The 22,925-nt window shown below is 42.0% G+C and overlaps 1 protein-coding gene across 49 annotated transcripts in view; it reads right to left on the bottom strand.

The window, feature by feature from the left end:
* ANK2 (ankyrin 2) overlaps positions 1 to 22,925 on the bottom strand; it is a 561,730-nt gene that overhangs the window by 152,959 nt on the left and 385,846 nt on the right. For 39 of the 49 annotated variants that reach the window (XM_039542463.1, XM_039542469.1, XM_039542481.1 and 36 more), the window contains 3 exons: positions 8,336 to 8,434; positions 2,045 to 2,230; positions 1,544 to 1,567 (listed from right to left, as the gene is read on the bottom strand). In XM_039542463.1, coding sequence (XP_039398397.1) covers positions 1,544 to 1,567; positions 2,045 to 2,230; positions 8,336 to 8,434 — 309 coding nt within the window. The remainder of the gene's footprint in view (positions 1 to 1,543; positions 1,568 to 2,044; positions 2,231 to 8,335; positions 8,435 to 22,925) is intronic. The other 10 variants (XM_039542508.1, XM_039542507.1, XM_039542505.1 and 7 more) reach the window with 1 other exon arrangement.

Raw genomic sequence — 22,925 nt, forward strand, 5'->3', positions numbered from 1 at the left:
ACAAGAAGCGGATCAAATCTTGTTCTTTTAAGATCTCCTCTGAAAGGCCTTAATGTTGCATATATTATGTCCTTACAACACTGCATCAATTATGGAAGGAACAGTGAAATGTTTTCTGTTTCTGAACATACTGTATTCTAAATCAGATTCCATTTTTTTAGAATCGGGATCAGCATAGTAAACTGTTCGTCCATTAGCAAACCATATTCAGATGTTACATATTTGAAACAACTTTTTTCCCAAAAGACTTTGTTCCCAAAAGCACTCCTCCTATTATTTTAATCTCATTCCATTTACTTCAATGTCAGCCCCAAGATTAAAAGGGTCTGCATCTGATGAAGTGTGTTTTAGCCCACGAAATTTGTTAGTCTCTAAGGTGCCACAAGGACTCCTCGTTGTTTTTGCTGATACAGGCTAACATGGCTACCACTCTGAAAAGGGTCTAAGTAGAATCAAACACTATTTAATTCATGACCTTGTTGATAGAGTTAGGCTACCAAGAAAATACCTAACAACTCAAGACACTTTTGCACACACATGCATCCAAAATCCATCTCCTCCACCTCGCAAAACTCCCAACTGACTAAACAAAGGCATTTGAAAACACTACTTAATTATTTGAATCTTGAAAACAATCCCTTCCCCTCAAGGTTGGTGATACTTTTAGGGTTGATATCTGAGTTATAGGCAGTTGGTGTGGCAGACACATCATGCCCGACAGTACTGCTTTCAGGGTTGGTACTTCCAGAATTAACATGAAACACATGATGGTGCCTGCTGTGCCTAAGTTTTGATTATGCAAGAATATACCCACATGGATTTCTGAACATTCTGTTAAAACAATTTGTCCCATTCTACTGCTTACTCCAAATAAAAATATGATTTGAACAAATATTCTTCTTGGAGGGCACTATTTTATGTATTAAATGTTTGGCTTTGATACGTTGAAAATGCATACATGTGACAGGTTAATTAACTATTGTATTTCACTTTTTGGTGCATGAGGAATTTATCCCCTTAATGGGTTTACATTTTTTTAAACAGATTCAAAACACTTTGGGCCAAGTTACACCTATGCAATCTCACTACAGTTAATGGGGTGGCATGCATATAACCAAAGACAGAATCTTTATTGTCTTGGCATTTAACTTTTGCCAGGATTTTGGATTAGCCTGACACTCCGATAGTTTTCATTTAGTTTTGACTAATGAATGCTTTTGCATAATTAATTTTACTGAGTTAAAAAATGTATCCATCCATCTACCCCCATCTCTAGCCCTTAACTCTTTTTGACCACATGTGACATCTCTAATTTACCTCAAGACAATGACACTCACAAGCTGGAGGAAATTACAAGACAAAGGCAGAACAAAAAAAAAAGTTGCTGCTTTACAGATATTGTCACTGGCAGGTATTTAAAAAAGGTCCTTAAGTTTCACTTTTAGTGCTAAATAATATAGAAAAGAAATATGGTAGCATAAGGAAGAGCAGTAACCACTAATTAGCAGAAAAAGTTAATTAAAATATTTGTTGATCTCGGTACCTCAGTTGTTCTATTCACCATCATCTGATGCAGCACGGTTTGGAAAAAAAGAGGAAAAATATTACAGATCATCCAGGAAAAGGAAAACCAAGTTGCTTGTTGAAATGAGTTATGTTGTTGTTATGGGAAAAGCCACTCAAACAAACATTAAACATTAAATACAATCCATGCACACATGGGCCACAAACCAGTATCCTATTTAATTGAAAGAACTCAGTAATTCTGCTTCCATTCTTGTTTCTTCTTGATCATAAATAATGAAAGAGAACAGATTTTAAAAGGATTTACATGATGTGTCAAAAAGTACACAGCCCGTATTTATTGTGTCCTGCACCTATATACTGCAAAAGCAGATGTTTTATTGGTGATACTGGTTTTAGCAACTTATTTACCACAGAAGTTACTTTTAATTCTTATTTTAAAATTATGGAATGAATGTCCCTTTCCCAGAGGCACCCAGTCATGTGACTACCCCAGGCCTCCAAAACAAAGCCTTTTTACCTTGGACTGAACATCAGCATTGTGGTCATTTTGGAGCAGCAGTGCTGCTGATTTTGTATCATCTTTCCTGGCAGCGATGTGCAAAGCTGGCAGTCTCACTTTCCCCTTGGTGTCATTCTCCAGGAGGATGGCCACTGCCTGATTGTGTCCCTGCTGTAGTGCAACAGCTAGCGGGGTGAAGCCATCCTGATAGAGTGGAAAACAAAATATACTCCATAAGGAGAAGGGCATATATCAACAATCCCATAAGTACTGTACACACACAGGCACATGTTAAATGTATACAGCAGTCAACTTCAGCCTGTGGGTTGTGACCCCCAACATAATGGCCAGCAATTGTCAATGGCACAGGAGTCACAAACTTTATCTCTAACATGTCTTCAAACACCTGTGACGTGCACTTAGTCACTTCAAACTGGTCCTTTTCCAATGTCAAGTACATTCCATATAAGCCATTGCATTGACTCCTATGGTATCTCCTTTAATGCTCACCATATTTAAAAGCATCGTGCATCAAATGATTCTGGAGAGATACTTGCAAGAACAAATGGTCCGTTGTTGGCATTGGCATGAATAAGATGGAGAGCCCCTCTTAGGTGCATCTTACACTATACCTCACAATATACCATTTTTAGAGAGAGTGTCTCAGGTTTTCTCATCTCCAGATACATTTATTGTTGTTCCTTCTAATTCTCCCAAGTTACATGCTGCTTGTGTGATTCAGTCAGATAGCTGGATGTCATTTATTGACTCTGATCCTAAGCAGCAAAGCATCACAATAGTAGTTCTTTCTGGAAACAAAATTTCAGAAATAAATCTTTTTTTTCTTTTGAGTACATTTCTAGTTTTAATTTAAAATGTTCAGTCACCAAAATGTGTCCTGTTCTGCTAATGCTTAAACATAATCAAGTCTGACTATTACAAATATTGCAGCTGCAGTCATTCCTCCAAGTGGAAATAATTTGGCTTCATTATATAAGCAAGCAGAGATAGGGGAAGGGGTATCCAGCAGAGTGTGGAACTTTATGTTTCTTTTCTAACCTGGTAAAATATAATTTTCAAAAGTGTCCAGTCTTGGCCAGACTTTGCTCCCATTGACTTCAGTGGTAAAACTTCATTGTCCTCAATGAGGAAACTTCCATTACATCAATGGGTACAGACTTAGGCTAATGTGGAGTAATTTTGAAAATCCGTGATTTGGGTCATGATGGATGAAGCGATAGGAAGGAACACAGACAAGGATTAACTGAAAACAGAAGCATTGGGAAAGGCATGGAGAACAGGAAGTTACCATGACCAGGTGAGAAGGTTCAGTTACAGTAACTCCTCGCTTAATGTTGTAGTTATGTTCCTGAAAAATGCTACTTTAAGAAAAACAATGTTAAGCAAATCTAATTTCTCCATAAGAATGGAGGGGTTAGGTTCCAGGGAAATTTTTTTTGCCAGACAATATATATTATATATATACACACACACAAATATACACAGTATAAGTTTTAAACAAACAATTTAATACTGTACACAGCAACAATGATTGTGAAGCTTGGTTGAGGTGGTGGAGGAAGAGAATGGGATATTTCCCAGGGAATGCCTTACTGCTAAATGATGAATTAGCACTCGGCTCAGCCCTCAAGGGTTAACAGATTGTTGTTAATGTAGCCTCACACAATACAATGGATGGAGGGGAGACAGCATGGCAGAGAGAGACAGAGACATACACCTTGTGTGCGAAAGAGAGACGCACATTGCCCCTTTAAGCATGCTGAGCCCACTCTAAGTACACTGCCCTTTTAAGTAGATCAGCAAGTTGAGAGAGCAGCTGCTGCCAGCAAGCTCCCTCTGTCCTGAGCCCTGTCATGTCCCCATCACCCCCCCCCCGCTCTATGGAGATGGGGGCAGGGGAAGGGGGACACCCTGACATTAGCACCCCTCTCCCCTCCCCCTCTCTCTCCACAGCAAGCAGGAGGCTCCTGGGAGCAGCTCCAAGGCAGAGGAGAGGAACAGCACAGGGCAATGGTGGGGGAGGGACAGCTGAACTGCCTGGCAATTGAAAGCCTGCTGGGTGGCTGCCGCACAGATAACTTAGGGGAGCTGATAGGGGGGCTGCTGATTCACCCTGGTTCCAAGCCCCCAGCAGCTAGCTCCAATGGGCTGCTCTTTCTGCAAACAGTGGACAAAGCAGGTGGCTGCCAAACAAAGTTATAAAGGAGTATAGCACAACCTTAAACGAGCATGTTCTCTAATTGATCAGCAACATAACAATGGAACAAAGTTAACTGGTATGACTTTAAGTGAGGAGTTACTGTATTTACAATCAGAAAGAGAGAAGGAAGCAGACTGATAGATTTGGGAGAAACAGAGTAATGGGGTTAGGAAAGAGAAGAATTTGGTTGGCTTGGGAGCCGGGAAAAAGATGGAATAGTGAGAAAGGGGAACGTCAGAGGCAGTAAAGACCTGAACCTGTTCAGATATTTGAGGTGTTGCCCAGACTCACCAAACCAGGCATGCACCTCACTAATCTAATACCTTTCACTCCCTTTTGTGTAAAATTATGAGTAGACTTTGAAACAGCTACACTGTTATAGCTGCTTATTCTCAAGAGACTACATTCTGTACTGGGAATTAAAATGGGAGAACAGCTGAAGAAACAGCTGAACCAGAATAAGATTGGGACTACATTTGGTAGTGAGATGGCTTTGCACAAGAGCCTTCTCCCTCTGGAAACTTGAGAGCAAATCCTGGATTAGGGGGGACACAGTCTGGTGTCAGTCACTACAGTCACTGCTCCTCCCACATGCTGGGCAAGGGGCAGCCCCATCCCCGACCCCCAGTGAGGCTACAGCAGCAGGGGAGGAGGCCACACGTGATGGCAGCCCCCCACCCCGGCACCCACCACAGGGGAGGTGAGGGGGCTTCCTGGACCTGAGAGGGGCCCTAGGAGCACGTGCAGTGACAGTGGTGCGGGGTGAGTGTGCTGCCAGGGGGGAGAGGGTGGCCTCTCCCCCAGAGCTCACTGCTGCCAGCGGGGAGAGGGCTGGGGGGAGTCCTCCTCCCTGGCCCCAGTCCCGGGCAGCCTGCCTGAACCCCAAACTCATCCCCAGCCCTGCCCCACCCCAGAGCCTGCACCCCTAGCCAGAGCACTCACTTCTCCACACCCCAAACCTCTGCCCAGCCCTGACCCCTCCCACACCTCAAACCCCTCACCCCTAGCCCCACCCCACAGCCCTCACCCCCTCCTGCACCCAAACTACCTCCCACAGCCTGCACCCTCTCCCTCCGCACCCCGTCCTGCACTCCGACCCCCTGCCCCAGCCTGGAGCCTGCATCCAGCACCCAAACTCCATCCCAGAGCCTGCACTTCAGACCCCCTCCTCCCACCCAAACTCCTTTCCAGAGCCCAACCTCTCACCTCTTCTGCACCCAAACTCTGTCCCAGAGCCTGCACCCCAATTGCCAGCCCCAGCCCAGGGCCTATGCCCCAGACCTCCTCCTCCACCCAAACTCCCTCCCAGAGCCTTAGGCAGGTGGGGGCGGAGTTTGGGGGGGGGAAGATTCTGGGCACCACCAAAATTTCTACAAACCTGCCACCCCTGTTAACATTTGTAAGTTACACTTTCATGATAAAGAGATTGCACTACACTACTTGGTGAATTGAAAAATACTATTTTATCATTTTTACACTGCAAATATTTGTAATAAAAATAATTATATAAAATGAGAACTGTACACTTGGTATTCTGTGTTGTAATAGAAATCAATATATTTGAAAATGTAAAAAAAATAATCCAAAAATATTTGATAAAATTTAATTGGTATTCTATTGTTTAACAGTGTGATTAATCACGATTAATTTTGAGTTAATCGTGGGAGTTAACTGTGATTAATTGACAGCTCTAGTTTTTTCCCATTGGTGGTAACCAGCAAGAATCAACACACATGTGGGAGCAGGTGGGAGCACAGTCCACTCCCTGGGTGGACTAGCCTTCTCTGCTGGAACTACTATCTTGGGAACCCTTCCAGGGGTTGAACTGAGCATGACTTCACCTTCCAAACCCCAGAAAATGAAATTGGCCTTTGCCAAGTTTAGAATGCAGAAGACAGTCAGATATAGAACCCTGGATCCAAACCTATCTATGAATTCCAGGGATATTTCAATCCACCGCTTGAGATCAGGCCCATCTGTAGATTAACTGTAACTGTACTGGCCTCCAGATCCCCTAAAGTAATTTACAGCACACCTGACCACAAAAAATGCAAAGCAGTTCTGTGGAGGACTGAAAGCTGGTCATTAAGAACTTTTAGGGAGGCTTAGATCTTGAGAGTCCCAAAACCCTGTTGAGATTTAGAAACATTGTTTCTGCCAAGTTGCCTGGCAATTGCACAGGATTTCATATTTCAGAAAAGCGGCAATGGTAACACGATCTCAATCAATGCAAGTCACAGAAAGGATAATTTTAGGAGCCATCGTCAAGTGATACAGTATCTACTGAATGAAGGAATAGTAAGGCAGCTGTTTGGCTATAGCAACACTATTCCAAATCAGTTCATTGGCCAAGGTAACCCACAGTGGGTGAGTTTCCATACTGACTGGAAGAAAAGTAACAAGTGCACACAAAAGAAGGAATGGGTTAGAAGAGGAATGAAAATGGGGGGAGAGGAAGGTTTCCTTTTATTGTTTCACACTGCACAATAGTTATATATGAAGAGAACAGTAATAAAGTTGACAGGCTTTACAGAACAACAGCTATCCACTTAGTTTTCTGAGACAGAGGAAAGCAGTATTTGGTAGCAAGAGAACAATGGGAAATAGGGTGAATACAAAGTTTGATTTATGTCAGTTTTGCTCATTGCCTAAAATTCTGGGGAAAGAAGTGAATGGTCCTATGGTCCAATTTCTATATTCTTAGCGCAAGATTCTGATCTCAGTTGCACTGGTGTCAATCTGCAGTGACTGTACTGAAGTCAGTGGAGTTACTCCAGATTTACATCCCTTTCATTGAGCTCAGAACCTGGCCTTGAGTATCAAACTTTTGTGTACTCATACTTGTGATCTGTAGGCAAATATGTATTGATGGAAGATGAAGCAGCATGCTACTTGGTGAGTTTGTATCCTCATTAGGATAGAACTGGTTTCCCAGTTATATTAATCACACCTGGAAACATTTACTATTTCAACAAGCCAGGCACAAACCTCAGAATCAGAGAACCCTGATCGGCTCACTGAGGCCCATTCCCACTATTCTTCCCTGAGCAGAACTAAATCACAGGAGAGAATCTCTCTCATAGTGTTTCTTTTCTGTATATTTGTTTGTTTTTCTCAGTTTCATTTTGTGAGAACCCATAAAAACCCAAGATGGGAACATGTGAACTCAGGAGACTCCTAACACAAAGAGGACTGGCTCTGAGAGGCAGGATATGACAGCTGAGGTGCAATACTATTCTTTGTCAACACAAGACTTGCTGTGTCTTATGCTTTAAATATATATATTTTAAGACATGTTCCTCATAGTCCAGGTTATGGAACACACAAAATGTTCCACACATTTTGCTCTAGCTCAGAAAGAGACTGAATCAAGGTTCCAGATCACTGAAAAACCCACTACATGGGACAGTGGAAGGAAAAGTTTGCAAAGTTCCCCTTGCTGACTCTTCCTCAGATCACACCATGTGGTTGTTAGGGTAGGGCATGCATACATGGCATTTTTGCCTAGGTGAAGACAGTGAGCATCTCACAGAATATGCCTGAGGCACAAGGTTTCACCAAAAATCTTGTACTTCTGCATTCTGCACTCTTCAAACTAGCGCTCTGGCAGTGCAGCTCCAATGAAGTCCAGCTGCCATGTCTTCCTCTCCTAGATGCTGCTGTAGGAACATCCCCTCAATGGCTAATTAACTTTTCTGCATATTCCCCAGGGGGCTGGTGGGAGGACAATACACTGCATCACCCACACATAGATTGTAGGGTGAAATTCTGGCCCCAGGGAAGTCAGAGGGAATTTTTCTATTGACTTCAATTGGGCCATAATTTCACGCCTAGACTCAAAGAGGGTTTTTCATGGTTCCAAGCATGGGGAGGAAGAAGCTGCACTGTGAAGACAACTGATTCTCCCCCTTCCCCATCTCTCACACCCACACGGAAAGAGAAAAATTCACACACAGATCACAGTGGCACGATCTGGCACAAACTTTGGAAATATTCGGTTTGAAAATCATGCTCATTCTGAAACCATCTGGGTCATGAGGGAAAGGAAAATATGAGACAGTCTGTAGAAAAAGGAGTATATGCTTTACCTCAGTAGCAGTGCTCTGGTTGGCTCCATTTTCCAGCAGATATTTTACCACGTCAATGTGGTTCTCTTGAGCTGCCATGTATAAAGGAGTGAAACCATTCTAGGAAAAAGCACAACAGGAAACATTGTAGTGAGCTTTGTACATAAAACATGTTAAAGACCCCACATAGCAAAAATATCTTCTGAGAACAGCACTTTTCTCTACTGATAAAAAGAAACGAGGTTGCACTTTCTGCATTAGTGGGATATACTGAAGGCACAGAATGCATTTCTATGTTACTTAAAAATTCAAAAAGCTTCACTGTCAGGACAGCAAAAAACAAATATTAAGAAGCAATTTTAAAACATCAAAGTATGCTGCTTTGCAATGATTTGGAAATGCTATACATCCTTTCACAGCTGGCATACTTTGGAATATTTTCCCATACTCTTAGGACAACTCAGTATACATTGGGAAAGTTCATTATTACAGTACCACAACTATTTTGCCCCTCTTATGGAACAGGAATGTAATATTAGCAATAAAGTTTTAAGAAAGCTGACAAGGAGGCAAGAATTTCCCTTTATTTACTACTTTATTTTTTAACCAAAGGCTTCTCACTGGAGACCATAAACACCTGCCTCAAAAGAAACCAAGCAGAGATGGCAGAGTTTTAAAATAATACATATAATTTCACAATATATAAAATAATGCAAACCACCAAACATAAAAAACCCAACACTGCAGAGCCCCGATTGACTACACAGTAAGACTGTCTAAGTATAAACTCATCTAGAAATGCCCTAAGGTACTCAGAAGAAACCACGCTGGCTAATAGCATGTCTTTTTGATGGCTTTTTCCAATTGCTAGCTAAGAAGGCCACATAATTATAGGCTGATATACCAGAAATATATGCCTTGTCTCCACTTTAAAATATCTCAAGGCTTGTCTACACTTAAAATGCTACAGTGTACACACTCCCGTTAGTATAGAACCACCCTTACTATAACTCTATATTGCCTATTGTTTTTAGGAGGGTTTTTTGGGGCTAAACACAGGTATACTTTGCTTAACTGTCTTGCACTTATGCTGCACCTTTCTCCATGGTTAGTAATTTAACAGAAACTCATTCAAGAAATAAAGGACACACATCTTGATATTGAACATCATGCTCTTCTTTGAAGTCCCACCTGGCATCAGAAGCTCAGGATCAAACAGCCAACTGTGAAAGTGCTTCTAGGTCAAATTCTCCACTCGCTTACATCCATGCATCATTATTCACTTAACTGATGTTTCCAGGGGATTGAAGGGCAGAATTCAGCCCAGTAACAAGAAACAAGTCTACATCTCTCTATTTGCTGAACAAAGGCAAAGGACTAAAGATAAATAATTTTGAATGGACAGTTTACAAGATACTTGAAGAGACCCTATGGTATTTCCTGGCTGATCTTTTCATCTGTTATTTTGCAAATGTCCATCCTGGCCTGTGCATGGCATGTGCACCATAACAAACATATATACTTCTTGACAACCAACTAGTGAAGTTGGGGATATGCTCGTTCTTCATTAGGTCAAGCCAAACTATGAAGATATGCAATCCCTTGTGCTTATGACAATATATAAATCACTGCTGGATTTCAAACAGTAATCTATAGACGATGCCCTGCAACTCAGCAGACTCTTCTGCTCCTGGATTCTATTGTTTTACAATCCTGTTCCACCATACAGAGCCTGCTCTGAGCCTCACAGAATCAAATGAAGTCACGCCTATTGGTGCATTCATTTAGAATGGCACAATGGGCCCTGATTAGAGCTGGAGTGAGCAGGCAACAGGAACTAAAGCAGTATTTAAAAACTTGTATTTGGCAGAACAGCAAAAGAAAGCAGCAGGGGAATATACTGTGTAAACATTTTGGTTGTCCCCGTAGACCTGGATACGCGCACAGCATCAGCTTATACTAGGTGTAGCTAATGGATATTTACCACATCCTAGGATCAGTGTCTAATATTTATTAAAGGCTCACACTGTACAATTATACTCTTCCCTTTTTATTTTCATGGATTTTATGCCATTTGTAAAATCTTGATGTTACTGAATACTAAGAAATACGTACACCAGCATCATGCACATTCCTAGAAATGTGTGGAAATAAAGAATTTTCGAGCAAGAGTGAAATGATTTGTCCAAAAGCTGAGCAGAAGGGTTTTGCCAACTAAGTTTCCTAGTTCTGGAGCAGGACCAGGATAATAAAACTCTCGATTAGAGGAGGCTATAGTCATCCCATACATGACCCGGTCATTTAGCACCAGGAGGTGTATAATGCATCTCCACATGATGACCTACAGAGTGTCTATCACACTGAGGAAACCCATCATTCATAGCAGTAAGTTTGCCATAATCATGGTGAAAGCCACAGGGGTTGTGGGGAAGGAAATACTTACACATTAAATTATGTTTATTGGTTAATATTTTTTCCTTAAGCTTCCATTGAATTAAGATGAATCAACATTCCTAGCGTCATTCATCCTCAATACCATAAATATGATTAAAGTTCAGAATCCCTTAGAGAAACATTTAGCACTAACTCCTGTGGTCATTATTTCTAGCCACTTCTCTACGCATATAGACATGGCAGTGGAATACAATGGTGCCTTTATACAATAGAAAGTATTTCATCTTACAGTTTTATAAATTCCCTTGGGAAAAACACTGGCCAGTAAAGAGTTTATGAAAAATGCTCCACTGCTCCAATATGTAAAAAGGAGTACTTGCTTTGAAAGCTGATATTATCTGAGCTTGCATAGATAATATGCAGTAAGTAAAATACAAGACAGAGTTATATATATTTATATATGGGTGTCCCCCTGTGCAAATGCTGCCTTACTGTGGTAGGGGACCCTTAGCTCACTTAAGATCAGGATTTGTACTTCAGGGCTTGATCATCAGAGGTGCTGAGTACCTACAACTCCCATTGAGTTTTGAAAACTGGTTTGCCACATTTAAACATTCAAAACTTTAAAACTACTACACTGATTTTCTTCAAAATCTAGCTTGTTTTGAGATCACACAGAGGCGAGGTGTGATTTGCCCTCTCTGAGACACAGAGGATCTTGGCGTTCCACTGGCTGGCTGTGTTCCTCTATATTGTCTGAGTCTCTTGCAGCTCTGCCCTAAATCCCTAGCAGCACAGGTCTGTTGTATCCCTGCAAGGGATTCCCCTGTAAGGAAGTTCCCCAGAAAGAATGGACCTTCTATAGGAAAGTTGGTATAGTCCCTTGATGGATTCATTTTCCTATGCTGTTTCAGATAGGTGCAAGGGTAATGAAATGTGTCTGCTCCAGCCCCCACTCTACAGAGAGTTACACATGGAGGTTGGGGGTGGGGGGAAGAGGATGGTGCTGTGGACCTCATTTTTTGTATGAGGCATGGGAGATCTGTGCGTGGATCATAAAAGAACAATGTCTTATTAAGCCTTAGAAATAAAGCCATATTTTAAGAAACTTGTCTCTGGATTATAAAGCCCTTAATCTGGCATAATCTATATCAAGATTTGGCCAAATCGGACAAATGTATTCTAAAATGACCCAGGAAGGGGAAAAATGCACTTCATTTTGTTTCTTTGTGAAGGCCTGAAATATGGTTTTGTTGTTCGTAAATTTAGTTTTGGTATTTGAAAAAAACAGCCTGTGATCTTGAAATCAAATACTGAATCACAACGCCTATGCATAAGGCGACAGAGCTAAGGTTTCACTTTAATTCTGGTATATCTGAATGTTTTAGTATTTATCCATGAAGCTTTAAATCTTAATGTAGGGGGTTTCCAGTTAAAAGTCAGGAAATGCCACAGTAAAAGTAGCATGCACAAACTTAACTGCTTCCCTTTGTCATATATCACAAGGCCACATACTAATTCTCAAACAGGACAACAAAATATCATACTAAATTTTCTACAACATTAATAGATGCATATGTAGCAAAACTACAACAATCAACAGGGACAGATCCCTGAACCTCCTGCACCAAAAGCACAAGGCAGTACCACTTGAACCTCACCTAGGTTTGAATTGCATTCTCTGAGGGCTGGATCCTGCACCAATGAAGTCAATGGGAGTTTTGCCCTTGATTTCAATGGGACCAGGCTTCAGGCCACCTTCTCTATGTGGGCCAGTCTTTTGGCAATGTGTTACATGCAGTAGCAGGTAGGGATGTGATTCTAGACCCTATGGTAATGAGATAATTAGAAAGGTCTATAACAGACACACACACAAACATAACAGAATCCTGCTGATCTGCAGCATACCGTATAATTCCAGTAAAAAAATTAATGGTATCCCTCCACTTCTCAGAATACATGTAATGAGGTCTCATATTGCTTTGACATTATCATTACAAAGACAGTAAAAATAGGACATTTACTAGTATAATATGAAGTTATGATGAAGAATTAAAACTACATAAATGGAGTACATTTTGTTATACATTATCCTTGGAGGGTTCCCCCCACAATATTTGCTCACTTGCTTGCTCATTTGAGAAAATAAGTAGTTCCCTATAGCTCTCTAAGTCACTCATGGAAATTACTGAGGCTTTATATTTATGTTTCCAAATATTGCACTATTAAACCTACCCCAGGCCTTTGATGAAGAGCAATCTGAGTAAACGTGGATTTTAGAGCACTCAGGAAAATTAGCTGTTAAACAGAAAGCTTGTCTCAATTGTAATTATAGAGGAGTTACCACCTCATTATAATAACTATACATGTGATAATATATGGGGGGGGTCTGTCTCTTCTGTGCTAATTCTGATGTTTCCTTTAAGATGAGATATTATATCAGAGTTAATAGCATTTCTCATAATGAAATGTCCAGTGCTATTGGTACTAATGAATGTATCTGACGTACTTTAAAAGCCTACAGACTCTGTATGAGATGGTGACAGCAGATCAATGGCATCACTGGGAGAGTGGGAGATCACTGTTGTCTAATGCAGTTGTTTGCCTACAACGAATGCTCTTCTCTTCAATTAATGCTCAAAAAGTAATTACCCATTTGCAGGTCAATGCGATCATCAGATTGCCCTTTACAGACTAGCTGCAATTCAAACAAATAAAACAGGATTCCTGCAGTGATCTCAGTGTAATATGTTTTGGCTTATTCCTGTTCTCTGCCTCTCCAGTTCACTGCATATTTTTTTCAGCTCTTTGCTCAATATCAAACTAATGACAAGTCTTTGAGCCAAGCTCTCAAATGAAAATGAATGATATCCTTTGTGTAGAAAAACCTTTACCACATCTGTTTAACTCTATTTTAAAACAATTTTCAGAGAAGGATGCAATCCACATATATTGCCTATGGAAAAGGCATGTCTGATGTATTTTGATGGTCTGCACTAGGAGTCAGGAGACTTGAGTTCTACTCCTGTTTTTTCCAAAGACCTGATGTGTGACTTTGTGCAAATGACTTCACCTCTGCGTGTCTATTTCCCTTTGTATACTTTGTCTTATCTATCTAAATTATAATGTTGTCCGGATAGAGATTCTCAGTATGGGTTTCGGATGGTATCTAGCCTGACAGAGCCCTGATCTTGTTTGGGACCTCTAACTGCTACTGTGACAATTTTGTCACGGTTTTGCTGCACCTCACAATATAAGTTTACTTTCCTGACTGGCACCATTCTTCAATATGTCACAATTCTCTCCCTGGCACCTCACTGGTACACTGTTATCGGTAGGGCCCTACCAAATTCATAGCTGTGAAAAACGTGGACTGTGAAATCTGGTCTCCCCCATGAAATCTGGCTATGGGGAGGGGTCGCAGTATTGCCACCCTTATTTTTGCATTGCCTTCAGAGCTGGGCAGCCAAAGAGCAGTGGCTACTGGCCAGGCACCCAGCTCTGAAGGCAACGCCACCGCCAGCAGCAGCACAGAAGTGAGTGTGGCATGGAGGGTTGTCACTTTTCAGGGGTCAAGGATGGACTTACTGGCAGGTGACATGGGCGACTGCCCAGGGCACTGTGGTCAGGGGGGAGTTGTGATTACCCCCCCACACACACACACACACAACCAGCCCTAGGTCCCTTTAAGATCCACATCCACTGGCAGCACAGAAATAAAAGTGGCAATACCACACCATGCCACTCTTACTTCTGCAGTGCTGCTGGCAGTGACGCTGCATTCAGAGCTGGGTGTCCAGCTAGCACCTGCCACTCCATCCATCTCTGAAGGCAGTGCCACTGCCAGCAGCAGCACAGAAATAAGGGTGGCAATACCATGACCCCCCTATAATAGCCTCCCCCCCACACACACAATCTCCTTTTGGGTCAGGAGCCCCATGGTTACAACACCGTGAAATTTCAGATTTAAATATCTGAACCTGTAAAATTTAAGATTTTAAAAATCCTATGACCCTGAAATTTATTAAAATGGATGGTGAATTTGGTAGGGCCCTAGTTATAGGGTTAAGAAAACTGCTCTGGTCTTATACTAGTGGCAGCTACTCCCCACACTGTGAGTTGGCTCAGCTGTGCTGGCTGGCGGGCGTCCATGTGTGTGTAGGGAGGGGGCAGAGCCAAGGTGTAGCCAACTCCTAATGCCTTCCTGCCCATTTCCTGCCCATCTGCACGGGAGGGAGTATAGCATCCCAATGAAGGGATTATATGATAATGATGTAGGGCAAATCCTGCATTCATTCAACTCCATGGGAGCACTGATAGACAAAATGAATGCACGATTTGACCTGTAAACACAAGTCGTACAGATGTTATGTCACTATAAGCCAAATGAAGAGTCAGTTCTTTAATAGACTCAGGGAACTGGTGGTGGATGGCTCCATGAAAGAATCAAAATGCTCAGAATTTTGATAACTTTTGTTTTGCATTATACTCAGAGCATTATTCTCAGCCCATCTAAAAATAAATTCCTCATAAGAGGATTTTACCTCAACAGGACAGATTCTCTCTCTCTTAAAGGGTGAATTAAGGACAGATAACCCACTTTATCTTTCAATTTCCTGGGTTTTATTAGTTTATGTCAATATCTGACACGCCAGGGTTTTTAATGTTCTATTTCCTTGCTTTTTCCATAATTAAAAAGGCATTTTTTTCATAAAATGTTATATTATTTACATATTTTTCAAGAGAATGATCTCCCAGGAAAATATTCATTTTGACTAGAGGATACGTATACAAATTCAAATCAATATCTGTGAATACACATTATCTCTATAGATAAATATGCATTTAAGATCACCAGTCATATTTACTGTCAGAGTTCTGCACACAGATTAACAGTACAGTAAATTATATAAATTAAGGGAATATTTTTCAGTCTTGGGTCCCTGAAATTAGGCAGCTAAATCCATACTTAGCCATTTAGATAAGTGTGAAGAGAGGGGGCGGATTTTCCAGGGTTCTGAGCACCAGCAACTCCCATTAACCTACAAATACATTTTTACTTTAATCGGACCTGCAGATAGTAAGTGGTTTGATTTGCAGAGCCACTGAGGTAGGTGCCTACCTTTGTGAGTTTGAAAATTTCTGGCCAAAGGTCTAACCACCCTGTTCATCTGGGCCCCAATTTAGCAAACCACTTGACTACGCTAACTGAAATTCTGGCCCACTGCAGCTAATGGGAAAATTCCATTTGACTTTAGTGGAGCCAGGATTTCACCCATAAAGTCAATGGAACTACTCCTCTGCTTAAAGTTAAGCATATGCTCAAGTGCTTTGCTGAGTAGGGATGGGACTGCTCACATGCTTAAAATTAAGCAAGCGTTTTGCTATGTTTGGGCCTTGATCTTCAAGGGAAATGACACCACAGGACAAAGCACTGTCACTACACCTAAGAATTGTGTAGGATGCCATTGCTCAGAACAGAGTTAGGGTATGTCTACACCAGGGGTAGGCAACCTATGGCACGTGTGCCGAAGGCGGCATGCAAGCTGATTTTCAGTGGCACTCACACTGCCCGGGTCCTGGCCACCGGTCCAAGGGGTCTGCATTTTAATTTAATTTTAAATGAAGCTCCTTAAACATTTTAAAAACCTTATTTACTTTACATGCAACAATAGTTTAGTTATATATTATAGACTTATAGAAAGAGACCTTCCAAAAACATTACAATATATTACTGGCACACGAAACCTTACATTAGAGTGAATAAATGAAGGCTCGGCACACCACTTCTGAAAGGATGCCGACTCCTGGTCTACACTGACAAGTTTCTGCACCACAAGTTATACCACTTTTATTAAAACGCTGGAATTAAACCACTGGTGCGTGTCCACACTGGGCTCCTTGTGACGGTGGAGTGCATCCACGTCGTCAGCTCTTGCAATGGCAGACAGCAGTGCATTGTGGTAGCTATCCCACTGTGCAACTGGCCTCAGGGTGCTTTGGGAAGGGTTTTCAATGCCTCATGGGGCAGGCACAGAGTCACATGATGCAGGTTTCCCAAGCCCATTGTTCCATGGGCATCCTACTACATTGCCAGCTGCTTTTCAACTGAAGTGAGGGGGAGGGAGTGTGTGTGTGTATGGGGCGGGGGGAGAGAGAGACTGTGTGTTTTGGGGGACGGAGAACGTGTCAGCATGCTGTCTTGTAAGTTCAGACAGCAGCAAGAAGCAACCAGTCCTGAGGCAGGAGGAGGGGGAAACCCTGACATCAGCCCCCACCTCCCTCCCTGGGCTCTCTCTCTCTCTCTCTCACACACACATCCCTCCGTCTCTGTGTTCAACAGCAGGAGCATTCCACATTAATGGTTTGCTGTGTGTCCTGGAGCAGCCCAGCCCAGCATGGAATGGCTGTCAGAAAGGGAACTTTGAAAGGGGAGGGGCGCATGTTTCCAGGGCAGTTGAGTTCAAAACAATGAGCAGAGCAGTCACTTGAGGCATTATGGGACAGCTCCAGAGGCCAATTACAGTGCAGAAAGCAATGAAGTGTCTACACTGGCAACAGAGTGTGGATCTTCTGTGCAAATAGCCTTACGACTCACATTGAGGTGTTTTTTTTTGCAGCGCTGCAACTGAGGAGTTTCTGCGCACAAAGTGGCATGGCAGTGTGTACACGTCTGCAGTTTGAGCACAAAAACCTGCTTTACTGCGCAGAAACTTGCCAGTACAGACAAGCCCTTAGTCAGCTTCTCTCAACCTCAAGGAATTCAAATCATCTGCTATGATAAAGCAAGAGATGAGATGTGGAAAAGATGTTTTCTTATACATTCTGTTACCATGACAGGTAAAAAGAATGAAGGACATACAAAAAAAACCCCCACATTTAGATCATAACATCTTACATTTATAGGGTGACCATATTTCCCTATGCTGAATACAGGACACCTGGTAAAATTACTCATATTCAAGTGAGTTCAACGGCAATAAATCAGAACTATGCAGTACAAACATTCAGATTAACATCAAGCTGACTGAGCCCCCATTAAAAAGAAATACTACGTAGTTGGATTTTTTTATTTACCTTCTTATCTGTAAGCCTTTAGGGTTCACACATGGAGGGGTGACACACACACCCCTCCCTCCCACACACATGGGGAGAGGTGACACACACAACTGTACAACTCTTTCGCATGGGGAGGGGTGACCGACCAATCCCATCCTCCCTGCCGGTGCTGTCCACCCATCATGCCTGGCTGGGCCCCCCATGAACAGGGTGGAAATAGCTCTCCCCATCCCCCAGCCGCCACTCCAGAGCTTAGCTGAGAGGCAGAGAGGCTTCCCATGCCAGCGCTGTGCGGGTCTTTGGCACATGCAGGGCTCAGCTCCTTCTGGCCAGCACCCCGAGCTAGAGAAGAAGGAGCCTGCTGGCCAGGCTGGTGGTGAGCTGAACACTCCGACCAGGGACTGGTTGTCTGCACAGCACTGGGAGTGGGATGCGCCCCACCAGTGGGGATATGGAGGAGCAGCAGGCCTGAGGGGGGGGTGGCGAAGCAGGGAGAGGACACGCAAAAGGCTGATACGTGGCAGAAGAGGTGCCATGTAACTGGCCACCATCTGGTGCCTGCCCACACTCACCAGCCACCACAGTGCTAAGCCAGTGCTGTCCGGAAAGGGGACAGGGCCCTGCTGGCCGAGAGCTGGCACGCAGTGGGGGTTGCACGGACAGACCAGCGGGGGGGAGCAGCCTGCCCCACATGCTGCATCTTTGCCCTGCCACCAGCCTTGCATACCCACCCCCATCGTCGGCCTCTGGACCCCCCCACTCACCACTGGTGGGTGGGAGGCCGGGGAGCAGGGATCTGGCCAGCAGCAGGACCTGCCAGAATTCTGGGGGGAGGGGGAGAAAGACACAAAATATGGGACAATTTGCCCATTTTTTTAAGAAAAAATTGGGACACCTGCAGGAAGGCTTAAATATGGGACTATCCCTTTAAAAACAGGACATCTGGTCACCCTATACATTTATATAGCTAACTCCTTTCACCAAGAGGGCCACAAAGCATTCCACAGCCTTCTATGTCATTGTGTACAATGGAACAGATGGTTAACAGAGCAACCTAACACAATTTTTTTAAGACATGATTGAAGCAAACCAGAATACTATATCTGACTGAAACAACAGAGAGGTGTTGGAATTCAGGCATAACACTTGGGCTAGCATGACTATGCCTGTGAAATGCACTGGTGGATCTTTGATGATGAGAAAAGGTCTGGACCTCAGTATTAAAACTCATCTGAAAGACTCATTTTAGCAGCAGTAAGCTCACTAAACAGCATGTTGGGTCATTGCTTCAGTACTAGGCCAGAAAAAAGAGTGTACATACTGAATCACTTCTGCCAGCATTTCCTGCAGCACACTGGGTTTTATTTCAGAAGCCTCCCCCACCCCCTTCCCCAATTCAAGTACTGACCAGGTCTGATCCTGTTTAGTTTACAAGATATGATTAAATCACAGTCCGAGTATGACAGGCGGTCATACTGATGCTGGAATAAACAGCACTTCTCATTCTTCCTCGAGTTTTTCCGCTCTAACCATGTATAATTTTATTTCCTTAGGCTATCATACTCCACAAGTTAAATTAACATTTGATAAGTTATAGGCTGGCATTTGGGAAATAAAAAGTGAGAAATCAAATATGTATTTTGAATTTTAGAGGGGACGTGAGGCAAGCTAATTACAAGAATCAGTGCATGCACTCTCAGCGACTAATTAAAAAATTAGTGAGTCGTGGATTTAAAAAAATTAAAGAGCACGTGGAAGATTCACAAAAATTTCAAGGTTGATCAGATTTGGATAAAAAATATTTCACATTCACTTATATTGTTGTTGTGACTTTTAAAAAGCATCATATGGAAACATACAACTGTGTTTTCTTTTGATTTCATTTCAACATCTATTAATTACAAACTAAGGATGACCAAAATTGACTATAGAGACAGACTTCTGGTCTTACACACCAAAACTAATGGAATAATTTGCTCCTTGGAATAAGTACTCATATTGTCTGATTTTAACATTTAATCCTTTATTTTAAGACCCTATGTGGGTACAATGACCTGAAATTGCAGCTGCTCAAAGTTCTGTGTGATTTTTGATCTAATGACCTACTTTATCTTGTGGGCATTGTCTGTACGGATTTCTCCCAGCCACAAGACCTGAGTAATGGGTTGTGTGTAGCTGAGCTGCCCCAGGAACAGATCAGGAACCAGACTGTGACTTTGAGAGGCACAATCTGATTCATGGCTCTATCCTTGCTCCAGGTGAAGTAATATGCATCAGCCTATAATTGGCCTGCATATGGGCTTCATTCCTTTACCTTTATCACCCATCTGTTCAGGAGTGGAACTAGCAGATGCACAAAGACTCCTCTCTCTCTCTCTCTCTCTCCCCCTTGCACTTCTATTGTGGCACGGAGAGCCCATATAAGAACGTAAGTGAGCTTTCAACACATTTTTCTCCTCCCATGTGGGAGCACACCTGAAGTCATAATCTGGCCCTAAGAATGGTGCAGTTTTGCCCTCTATACTGAACAGCCAGAAGATTTAAAATGAGCTCTGTATTTTAAATATCCCCTGATGCAACACTTCAGATAAAGGACAAATTATACTTAAAAATTAGGTAACAAATTCTCATATCCTTATTCATGTTGAGCAATACCTAAAACCTCAAGGAGTCCCACTGATTTCAAACAATTACTTGAGGACTAAGGTACCACTCAGCGTAAGAGTATGGGAATCTATTCCATAGCATCCAACCTAAGCAGCTAGCGCTGAAGTATTGCTTACTGTTATTCTGTGATATATGTCTGAGTGTGAGTCTTCATAAATTCAAGACTAGATTTTCGTAACCACTCTCACAAAGAGTAATACGCTACTCATTCACATAGTACTGCTGACAGAATTCTTATGGTCTGCATATTTTTGTGGGCCCCACCAATGCAGAAAAATGCAAAAGAAATCTTCAGGGAGACACACGCCTCTTCCCCGGCAGCAAGTCTGTTCCAGTGTGCCTGGAGCAGGCTCAGAGATGCAAATCACTGCGGAGGGAGAGGGGTTGGGCATGTGCGCCTGCATGGGAGACAGTGATCACCGTCGGGGGGCAGAGCTGGGTGTGTAAGTGCCAACAACCAAGACAGACTCTGTTCCTCTCACTTGTTACTTGCATGGAGAGGTAGGGCTTTTTTATTATGCAATAGGCAGACTCTGTCAGTGAGACAGAAATGTAGCAGCCTGCCTGCCTAGTAACATTGTTAATGTTCCTATTGTTAGTTAACTGTTCCCATTCTCAGTCAATTCCCCCAGGAGCATAAAACCTGTAAAAGTTTTAAGGCCTCTACATTCCCAGAGTGATGTAAAGCCTTAGAAATGACAGTAAGGGATTCAGCTAGGAAGATCTATGTGCTTTCTCACTTTTTTCCTGTGTGGTTAGATTACAGCTCAGGATTTATTTTACTTAGCCATTAAAAAGGAAAAGACTGAGAGTAAATAAAACATTTACCAAGCAGTCAATAAAATGTCAGGACAATCAGAACCAAGCGCTTCCCAAAGTACCCAGCCTGGTCCAGGAGAATCATTAGCAAAACGATCTGACTTTCATGTGTGCAAGTCTGAGCAATTTACAATTACTTTTTTTTGGGGGGGGGGGGGAAGGAGGGTGCTATTTGGTGTTCTGTAATGCAACTTAAATGAAAATCCAGGATTATAACTGGAATGTGGGGTGTTAGTTATCAAGTATTTGTAACTTAACTTTCACGTGTTTAGGAAATGCTGAATAGTTACTGTGACTTTTTTTCTGTGTTGTAGTTTAAATAAATTACCAAAACAATTGCAGAATTTTTAATTTTTAATTTTTTGGTGCAGAATTCCCCAAGTAGTAGCACAGTCCAACGGAAGGTGAAGTATGGTATCATATGGTATCATACTGGCCATCAGTTGATTAGAGGAAAATGTGATTGTTGGAAAGCCAATTGTGGAAGACTCTGCCATTACACACAGATTCAGTTCCAACCTTTAGAAGCAAGTGTGAAATACTTGCAATTGCAGGAATTTAAATAGAATTTAAATACATATACATAACTATGCGCTGCCAGTTTATTTTTTGTGCGGTGTAATCCTCTAAACTGAGGCCTTCACCTTGGTTATTCTGAATGCACAGTCCTGTATTCCAAATGCATTGATTGGGTAATATTGTCAATCAAGTTGCTTATCCTTACAACACATGAAAGACCTGGCACCATCCACCTGATAAAATTATGTAAGTGGAAGCTTCTACTTAAATCTTCTTATAGAGGCAATTTTTGTTTAATTTTTGATCAAAAATTATTTCTCAAAAATGTAACTGCAGAATGATCTCTTTTCTCCATCAACCTCCAGTTTCATTAAATACTATGAATGAAAGGATTCTTAAATCCTGGAGTGCTACAGGATACTGCTATTCATTAAGAATTTAGTCTCCAATCCTCTAATTCACTGCACCCAAATGCAATGTTCTAACTGTATGGAGCTCCATTGACTCTAACGATTCGGCCTTACAGGTCAGGAAAATATATCGGATGTAGGAAAAAGGATAGAATTACAGAAGATTTAGTAAGGGAAGAGTTTCTAAATCACTAGAGCTTAATGTTGTTGGGTTATTAAAAGAAAAGAATAATAAAAGGAATATTGATCTTTTTTAAGACAGATCATGTAAATAATGTTATACTGTAATAAATTAAATGTGTCATGGCAGAAAAGGTTATATAGAAAATATCACTCTTCAGCTGTCTCACAAATTTACTGATAAAATGAGCATCCTGTGCACTTTACACTCCATTTTTATATCATGGTAATAAATATAAAAGTCTAGAGATAAACTATATTATTTAGGTTTATGATATATTCACTGACTTCACTCCTCATGGCTTATAGGGAACCTTAAAAGTGGTACAAGCAGCACTACTTAGAAGACAGCTGCTACTCTTTGGTTAGAAGAATCCTTCTCCAGGAAACTGATCGCTTTTTAAAGTGTTCAACAGTATCAGAGCTTTCTGGCTTATAAGAACAGTTTGAAATGTGCAAGCATCAATTTTAGTAGCTTCAAATATCACAACTGCATCCCCCTCAACTTCCCCCAGAACAGCAGATTAACAAGAGAGACTAAAACAGAGCCAACCAGAAATCAA

This window comes from Mauremys reevesii, linkage group 5 (genome assembly GCF_016161935.1).
Source record: "Mauremys reevesii isolate NIE-2019 linkage group 5, ASM1616193v1, whole genome shotgun sequence".
In the NCBI taxonomy this organism is placed as follows: Eukaryota; Metazoa; Chordata; order Testudines; family Geoemydidae; genus Mauremys; species Mauremys reevesii.